The sequence below is a fragment of the Lathyrus oleraceus genome, chromosome 5, assembly GCF_024323335.1.
Source record: "Lathyrus oleraceus cultivar Zhongwan6 chromosome 5, CAAS_Psat_ZW6_1.0, whole genome shotgun sequence".
NCBI classification, from domain to species: domain Eukaryota; kingdom Viridiplantae; phylum Streptophyta; class Magnoliopsida; order Fabales; family Fabaceae; genus Lathyrus; species Lathyrus oleraceus.
Window position 1 is genome coordinate 358,438,370 of NC_066583.1, and position 9,885 is coordinate 358,448,254.

At 38.1% G+C, this 9,885-nt stretch overlaps 1 protein-coding gene and 1 non-coding gene across 2 annotated transcripts; both read left to right on the top strand.

Annotated features, from left to right (window-relative positions):
* The first annotated feature begins 2,201 nt into the window (after positions 1 to 2,201).
* On the top strand, positions 2,202 to 4,862 carry LOC127079018 (heavy metal-associated isoprenylated plant protein 41). Its single transcript, XM_051019435.1, has 3 exons — positions 2,202 to 2,537; positions 3,425 to 3,623; positions 3,800 to 4,862. The coding sequence occupies exons 1-3, from the start codon at positions 2,303 to 2,305 to the stop codon at positions 4,770 to 4,772; spliced, it is 1,407 nt and encodes a 468-aa protein (XP_050875392.1). The 5' UTR covers positions 2,202 to 2,302; the 3' UTR covers positions 4,773 to 4,862.
* Positions 4,863 to 5,631: 769 nt separating this feature from the next.
* TRNAL-CAA (transfer RNA leucine (anticodon CAA)) lies at positions 5,632 to 5,715 on the top strand. Its single transcript has one exon. It is a non-coding gene; the product is annotated as a tRNA-Leu (tRNA).
* The last annotated feature ends 4,170 nt before the right edge of the window (positions 5,716 to 9,885 follow it).

Genomic DNA, 9,885 nt, shown 5'->3' on the forward strand with positions numbered 1-9,885 from the left:
GAGATCATATTACCTTCAATCATAACACAATATCCATACATAGATCTCCTATTCGATGGTGATCCGGACCATTCTAAATCTGAATAACAAATGATTTTAGCAGCACCCTTATCTTCATATAATAATCATTTTCCTGGTACATTATATATATCTAAGAATTCAAATGACTGCATCCTAATGACTATAACAAGGAGCGTTCAGAAACTGGCTCATAATGCTCACCTTAAATGTAATATATGCTTTGGTGAATGTAAGATAGTTGAGTCTTCCCATAAGCTATCGATATCTTCCTGAATCTTTCAATGCCCCCTGAACTAGAAGAAGCTTAACATTGTGATCCATATGAGTATAAAAAAGATGACAATCAAGCATACCAGTTTCACTGAGAATGTCTAAGGTATACTTACGCTAGTTGATAACAATGTCAGATGAGGACTAGGTAACTTCAATACCTAAGAAGTATCTGAGTGGACCCAAATCTTTTGTCTGAAAGTTTTTGAAAAGATGATTTTTAAGTCGCTGGATACCTTAAATATCATCTCTAGTGATAACAATGTCATCAACATAGACCACAAGAAAGAGGTTCTGACCAGTGGAGGAATCAAGGAAGAAAACAGAGTGATCTACTTCACATCTAGTCATACCAAATTGTATCAAGGCAAAGCTGAAGCGACCAAACCAAGCATGTGAGGATTGTTTCAGGCCATAAAGAGAACGCCGAAGTCGACAAACAAGTCTAGAATCGCTAGGAATAGTAAAACCTAGCGACTGATCCATATAAACTTCCTCATCCAATTATCTGTGTAAAAAATGCAATTTTATTGTCTAACTAATGAAACAACCAATGATGAATGACAACCATTGCAGGAAAGAGGCGGACTAAATCGATCTTGGCCACTAGAGAAAAAGTGTCGCCATAATCAAGACAAAATATTTGTGTATATCCTTTGGCTACCAAACAGGCTTTGATATCATTTCTTCCACCATCAACTGACGCCAATTGGGATCAGTCACACCTTCACCTGTAGACTTAGGAATAAACACATAATCCAGAACAAAAACAAAAAAGACATTAGATGTAAAGAGACAACCATAATTTAAAACTCAAACATATTTAGGATTAGGATGATGAGACTAGATACATTTTCGTAATGCTATTGGAATGTGAAGTTCATGTGACGTAACTGGAGGAGCAGTTGGAGCAAGAGATGGTGCTGGTGGATCAATATCATCTCTTACCTCCGAAGGACGGGGTGTCCATCACTGGTATACCTGCAATAAAGGAGTAATGAGTGTGGAAATTATGGAAGGAATATCTCGAACATATGAAGTACAATTCTCATCGGGTGACACAAAGGTAGCGAAGAATGAGGAACTTTCAAAGAATGTAACATCGAAGGAATCAATGTATCGTTGAAGTTGGGGACGAAAACAACGATATCCTTTATGTATATGTGAATAGCCTATAAAGATACATTTGAGAACTTTGGCAGAAAGTTTGTCTTTACCTTGGCTGAGGTCATGAACAAAGCACGTGCAACCAAAGACACGGAGAGGAATGTGGTAGATATCATATTGCGGGTTCAAGATAGGGTATGAAAACTGATCTTGAAGGACCATGAAGACATTCGATTGATAAGGTGACAAACTGTGAGGAGAGCATCACCCCAAAAAAGAGAAGGTACATTGTGGAGAAGTAAAAGAATCTGTGCAATTTTAACTAAATGACGATTTTCCGTTCAACGACACTATTTTGTTGTGGTGTGAGAACACATGATGATTGATGAATAATCCCATGTGATATTAAAAAAGATTGAAACTGAGATGACATATATTCAAGAGCATTATCAGTGAGTAAAATTTTAATGGAAATGTCAAACTGATTTCATAAAAAAATAACCAAATACATCTTACATTCCATACAATTTGAAAAACAATAATTCGTCTAGAGATATATAAGGTCATAAAATCATTTCCGTTTATACGGAGTTTGTTATTGGTATTTGATATTTAATAAGTGAAAAAACACTCTTAAGCATTTCTCTACTTTTTATATCTAATCATAAAGTTCTTTTATAAGCATATCAAATTATAAAGTAATTAATGCATTTTAAACTCAATTTGAAAACAAGTATAGGCTACATGATCAAAAATAAAATGAATTTGAAAATGATGATCAATACCAAAGACACAACGGTAAAATCCCCAAATGTTGCGCACGCAAAACTTGCTATATAAACAACAAGGTGGTGAATGAAGCGTGAAGTCTCTTTCACTTCCATTTTCAATATCAAAGAAAAGAATGAAAAGACCACGAAAATCAAAGAAAAGGGTTTGCATGAAACAATCGGTTGCTGAGTGTTATCAACAAGAAGAAAAAGAAGAAGACGAAAGAGAGTTTCCAAAATGGATCACACATTATTGTAGTGATCATCAAATACTTTTGGTTGGTGATGGCGATTTCTCATTCTCCCTTTCCCTCGCTAAAGCTTTCGGCTCTGCTTCAAACATTGTTGCTTCTTCTCTCGACTCATACGGTTTTTTCTCTCTTCTAAACCCTTAATATACTACTTAACACATGGTTGTGACGTCATTGTGTAGATTTAGGGTTTATGCTTTATCATTGAATGATGTGTCACCATTCATTCATGTCTTTAATTTGATGGGTACGTGCTACATGCTTGTTTTTACTTGCTGTTTTAGGAACAATCCCGGCGCCTCTAAAATATGTGTCAGTGTATCAGTAACCGACCCGACATTTGGGATTACATTTAATTTATTTATTCTTTAAATTATTACAGATGTTAAAAGCGTGTTTATGATGTCTGTGTTTCATAGTTTATGAGTCTATTGAGTTACTGAGTTTGAGACTGGTCAATGTTATTTACTTTTGGTAATTTGGTATTTTATTTTGCTTTAAAACCATTTGGAACGAGCTTCTCTCAAATTTGTCCCCTTTCCTTGTTTGTTTAAAACTTTTAATCATTTTCCTAATGTTCATAATTTGGTGGAGTGCTTGTGTGATGCACTCGACACCTTTGAAAATAGGTGTGTTCGAAACCGACACTGACACATGCGATTATGTTTAATTCATTTATTTTTTAAAATTATTATTGGTGTCAACGTGTCATTGTCGCTGTTGTGTTTCCGGTGTCCTTGCTTCATAGATGATGATGCATCATGCATTGATGATGTATTTTGATTGCTTTGAGAAGTAGAGTATGTCAATCAACTTGGGCTCTTTTCCATCTTTATTTCTTTGATTAATAGCTTATTTTTAATTTTTGTAGTACTTCTTTTACTTGGTCATTATTCATTAGTTTTGAAGGTGCATGATTGTATTTCAAATTTTACCCCACATTTCACTGCAAAATTGAAATGCTTTGGCCTTGGCTTTGTCATCAATGCTCTTCTGTTCGTGTAGCCGAGGTTACCAAGAAGTACAAGAATGCAAAGTCAAATTTAGAAGAATTGCAGAAGCTGGGAGCATACTTGTTACATGGAGTTGATGCTACAAAAATGAAACTTCATCCAGACTTAAAAATACGGAGGTTTGATCGCATTATATTCAACTTTCCTCATGCAGGCTTTCACGGGAAGGAAGACAACTTGATGATGATCAAGTGAGTTTTCTAGTAGAATTCAGTTTAATGACTTTTAGAATTGTTAGGTACAAGTTTGTTCAGAATTGTTAGTTTTCATATTCAGAAATGCTTTAATAGTTTTCATAGTTAAGGCTTTCAGAATGAAACTTTTATTAACAATACTATGTGATTTGTGTTTTCTTGTGAATTTTTAGGATGCATATGGATCTTGTGTTTGGTTTCTTCAAGAATGCAAGTCACATGCTTAGGATCAATGGTGAAGTTCATGTCAATCACAAAACTACTCCCCCTTTTGATACCTGGAACATACAGAAGCTCGCCGAGCAAAGCTTTCTGATGATGATCGAGTGTGCTGATTTCAAGCAAGAAGCTTATCCAGGTTATAACAATAAGAGAGGTCATAGATCTCGATGCGATGACCCATTTCCTCTCGGTAAGTGCAGCACTTTCAAGTTTATATACAATCCTAGAAGTTTGAAAGACCATTTGAGGAGAAATCATGTGGAGGTTTCTAGACAGCAAGAGATTCAGAACATGGAGCGATTTCCAGCTTCAGTTGATCTCAATTATCATCCTCGAACAAGACTTCCATTTGAAGTGATTCACAACATGGAGCGAATTCCAGCTCCAGTTGATCTCAATTATCATCCTGGAGCAAGTCTCTTTCAAAAACCGAATCAACTCGACTATTACCCACACACTAGTCGCTTTCCGAAAACAGATCGACTCCGTCATTATCCTCAGACAAGTGTCTTTCCAAAAGTGAATCAACTCAATCATTATCCTCAAAGAGTTGCTTCTTCTGCTGACTATTATCATCATTATGCTCGCGAAATGACACAGGACAGTCAAAGATTGCTACGACCAATGGAGTCAAGTTACAACCAATCTTCGCAACAGTGGCCGACACCAACGAATTGTAGACTTTGTTTGACAGAACAGCATAGAAGAATGGATGTTACTCCTTTCATGCCACATGGTGCTAGAAATTATGACTACCACCATTATCAAGTCTATGAAAGAAGCTCAACATATTCGCAAGAAAAACTTTATGGAAATGGTCAGAGGACAAGTGATTGTTATGATATAGCAAGGCATGAGTTGGAGAGGTACAATGCTGAAGTGCCTAGGAGAGAATTTTGTAGTGAAATCTATGTTATCCAATGAGTATGTTGATGTTTTGTTACATACTATAGCTAGATGGAATTGTAAAACTGGTGATTTTGTTATCAACATATTTAGTTTATGTTGATCTTTGGCAGGATCCTATTATGCTATAACAAATTAATCTTTTTTACTTAAATGAGCAAAACAATTGATCAACTTCACATGTTCATTCATCATTAACTTTTTTATTTCCTATTTTAATACCTCACTTTTCTCATATTATTTGTCATATTATTGCCATGTATTTAACTTAACATCATTGATCATACTGTTTTATAGTATGGATGACAATGGAGAGGTGTAAGAATAGGAGGAAACTTAAACTTTTAATTTAACAACATTAGTTATAGGTTGTTGTTTTGAAAATTTTAAAAACGTAGACGTATATATAATACATGTAACACTTCTTCACCCTAACAATTGTCTTAAAAACAATTCCACACATTGAAGAGTACAAATACAATTTATTTATTTATTTGTAGAGAACACAACCAATAACTATTTTTTCGAATCAATTTTTATTTTATATTTGAATCAAAATATTTTCACTGAATGGAGTGAAATTATAAAAAATAAAAAATTGCTAAACTCTTCCAATAACTATTTTTTTTTTGTTATATTATTGAAGAGACGTGATTTTTGAAAATAATAAACTTTTGAACAAATAAAATTTAAATTACTTTCATAACCCTGCAGAAGAGTAGAGCAGTTGTGCTACACATTCTATTGTAGGATCTAGGATCCTTTTCTCATGAGCCAAAAATAATGGATCCAATAGTTATTAAAGTTGAAGTCATTGTCAAACATATTTTAGACGTTATGTTTTATATACTCATTATCAGGAAAACAAAATCAACAAGTCAGGATGGCCGAGTGGTCTAAGGCGCCAGACTCAAGTTCTGGTTCTCGTGAGAGAGCGTGGGTTCAAATCCCACTTCTGACATTTTCTCATTTTTCTGTCAATTATTTTGCCAACTTTGCTGGGCTTTTATGAAATTTGGCTTTGGGCCTAATAATATAGTCCAAGTATATTCTTTTTTATTTATGTCTTTTTGAAATAAGTAGAAGGTAAAGTGTTTTTTTTGGGTTTTTAGATGAAATAAAGTTATTATAGGAAAATAAACACTCTTATGAATATTTACAAATTGTACAAATATTTTAAAAATAAAAAATGATAAAAATGGTAAAAATAAATAATGAAAAATATTTAATTACAATCAACTATAAACTATAAATATTTTTTTAGTTCTTTCATTTTGTTTTTATTACATGGTAAGTGAAGCTGTGGTATGATTCAATTTCCATGTCATCTATAATATTTTTAATTATAATGATAATATAACTTTTTATATTTAAACTCAAAAAAAATTAATAACCTAAATTAAATAAGTATTATTATTATTTTTAGAAGAATTAGTTTTTTCAATTATTTCCAATTGTTTAATTGAGTTATTTAATTATAATTGTCAAAATATAAAATTTCACCATTGTATGATTCGAAGATATAATTAATTATAATTGTCAAAATATGTTTTTTAAAATTATTTCCAATTGTTTAATTGAACTATTAATTATTATTGCCAAAATATAAAATTTCAAACACATAATTAATTATAATTGTCAAAATATAAAATTTCATTAGGATTCGAACATATAATTAGTCATAATTGTCAAAGTATAAATTTTTTAGCATTAGAAGAGCCTCTAGTCCTACCCCAACACCAGTTTTGCCAACAAAGCTTTGTTGTGAAAAATATTGAGAGGTAGGTATTACTTAATGCTTGTCAATCTAGATTAAAGTGTATTCTATAACTTAATTTCATTTTTCTTACACCAATTCCTATCGGACAAAATATTATATCTCATCAAGGTAGTTACTTATGCTTCTGTATGGATTAAAGTGTGTTAGCAAATATTTTGAGAATTTATAAAGTTCTTCAAAATATCAAATAAATGGTCAAGATGCTTAAGAAAATTATGGAAGACTGAAAATAAAATGAGAAGCATCTCATAAATTTTTCAGAATTTTAAAATATCTAAAAGTATTTTAAAACCAATTAAAACAAAGGAGGAAAGAGAAAATTCAAGAAAAATAAAAAATCAAGGAAATAAAATGTTGAAAAACAAAAGTCAGATAAAGAAAAATAAAAGAGAATTTTAGAAATTATTTTGGTATTTTTTGGATGTAAAATGAATTTTCAACGAATTTTAAAAGAAAATAAAATTTAGAATAAAAAATAAAAATGAAATAAAATCAGAAAAAAATACGGAGCGTTGGATCTGACTTCATTAATTGACGTGACAGATCCAACAATCACAAGGCTGAGGCTTACGGTGGAAATTAGCCAAAATAAAACACGAGATCTAATTCAAATTGGACCAATCAAAACATTTCAAATGTCCAACATGTCTCCAAACTCAGATGACCTGAGATAAACTCCGATCGTCTTCCCCGATGTTCCCTCACCGGAGTTTCATCGTTTGGTAAATTCAAAATACGTGATCACCACCTGATCTCACCTGATCAGGAGGGCCTTCCAAGGTCTTGGTGAATGGGCCGGAGAATGAAATGAGAGGGGGGTGTACCTGCAAGGTGCTCCAACGCTTAAGTCAGAAAAGGTACAGAATGAGATTATCAGAGTGTGAGTTAGCATACCTGCCCCTTTGCCATGAAAGGGGTATTTATATTGAGCCCCCAGCGCTGGGCCAAGGCTCCTAATGGGCTGGATTAGCTAGGCCCAAGGAGGAGCTGCCAGGGGACGCGTAAGAAGCGTTAAGACCTAGACCAAGGTCTGCCCCCTGGTCCAACTGCCCCTATCCCTAAGGAGACAATATAGGGGAGTTGGGTGACGTGGTGAGTGGGATGCCGTTATGGCTCTGCCCGACACAACTTAGGTGCCCGCGGCGTGGGTTGACGATGAGTGGATGGAGATCATATGAGGAGGACCCGCTCGTTGTCCGACACGTATTTAAGGGGCCGGGGAGACATTCTCCGGGCGGACGGTCGTTCACCTGAGGTGTCCTCGTGGTCGCTTGGATACGGTCGTTTGGACGTGGGCTTGGCGAGCATTGGGCCGTGCCGTGCTAAGTGTCGTGGCCCAGTCCAGAACAGGAGCCCCCCAAGTCGAGTCTCTGAGCCAGAGAGATGACTTATGTTTCAACTAAGGGTTCCCCGAGACGATGGGGAAGCTTGATCGTTAGACAGGTGAGGTCGTAACAGGCCTATTCATGACTGACATTTCTCCGGGAATGTCGGGGATGGAGGTGATCGGTTGATCTGCACCTTCCTTGTAGTAAACGCGGGTATGGCGCGGGGAGGAGGCGTCTTGGTGAGTCGAGGAGACGGACAGGTGCTCGGGTCGTTTCAGCTTCTTGTCTTTGATAGACGTGTCTCACGATTAGTGGCGTCGCTTCGTTTCGCGCGCAAAGACGGCGTAGGCAGGCTAGGCAATGATGACCTAGCGTGTTGGTCCACGTGCCAAGCCCTATAAAAAGGGGTTGAGTAACTTCATTTCTACCTTTTTCTCGCTCATACGTTCACCGGAGATCTCCACCTTCTCTCTCGTTTGCTTGCTCGACCGTCTGGACCGCCGTCTCCGCCCGTCTTCCTATCTGAACCACCGTCTTCTGTTCGGACACCACCGTACCTTTTCAACTTAACTATGTCAGGTATGATTTTCCACTGTGACCCATTCTTTCTCCTTGTTGTTTTCTGTCAAACGCATGATAATGTTGTAGAAATGTGGTTAGGTTTAACTTGGGAACAGTGTAGTGGACTGTAGGTGTATATTAGATGGTAGAAAATAGGGTTGGGATCCTACTGTACCGGGCACAAACTTCATATGCCGGGCAATACTTGCATAGGCTGTATGAAGTTTGTGCCCGGTCTCCATAGAATGCGCGCGCCACCGAGTTGAGCGCGGTTAGTGTCCGTCGCCGCTACGCCCTTTCACTTGACCTGCGGTGGAAGGGTGGATTTGATATGACGTCGAATTCACTCTTTCTGTCTGCGTTTCAGGTGCTACCGGGCGCTTACGACCGAGGAAGGAAGATTCTGGGTCCTCCACCGAAGACGCGACAATCGCTCGTCTCCCTGTCGGGGATGGGAGTGTCCGAGATGGTACCGAACACGCCTCCTCTTCCGGGCAGGTCGACTTCTCCTGGGTTGCGGACGAGCCCTTGGAGGAGGAATCCGACTTCTGTGACGAGGCCATCACTGCTCACGCTATGGTCGAGACCATAAGCCGGGAGGATCCACCAAACTGGTATTGCTGCGCCCCCAAGGAAGAAGACCGCATTTGTCACCATTTCCCGGGGAAGCAGTTCACCATGTATGAATTTGCTTTTCGCGAGGCGGGGATTAGACTGCCCTTCAACTCCTTCCAGATGTCGATCTTCAAGTGGCTCCGGCTGGCGCCGTCCCAACTACATCCTAATGCCCTCGCATTTATGCGGGCATTCGAGTTAGTTTGCCAGTTCCTCGGCATTGGTTGCACCCGGGCTCTCTTCTTCCACGTTTTCCATCTCCAGAGGTCCGGTTCCCATGGTCGCCACAGTTGGGTTTCTTTCAAGCAGCCCGTGCGTCTGTTCAAGACGTACGAGGACTCTGTTCGCCATTTCAAAAGCCGGTGGTACGTGGTGATGCCGATTACCCGGGCTGCCCTTCACTCTCTATACTACTATCAACGGGAACCCAACGGGGAGGAGACGCTGATGTCGAAGATACCGCTGAGGTGGCAGCGTGATCATTTCGATCTCTCCACGGCGCATTACCGGGTCAAGTACGCGATGCTCGGCGAGGAGGATAGGCTCGCGTACAAGAAGCTGGTCGATTACGTGCAGAGCTTCAGCTTGGCGTTCTGGGCGAATCGACAGGGCGTGCCCTACCTGGATGAGGCCGGGGAGCTAATCACCGAGACGCGTTATATCAATACGAAGGCTCTGCTCGAGTGTGATACCGAGGAGGAAGCTCTGGCGTTATTGAGTAGGCAGACTTTGTTTAGCTTTTTATTTCTGTTTATGACTTCGGTCGCTAATGTTTGTGTGTAATTTATTTGCAGGTGCCATGCCCAATGCTCGTGATCGGGTGCTGAAGCTAGCGAATCAGGTCGGC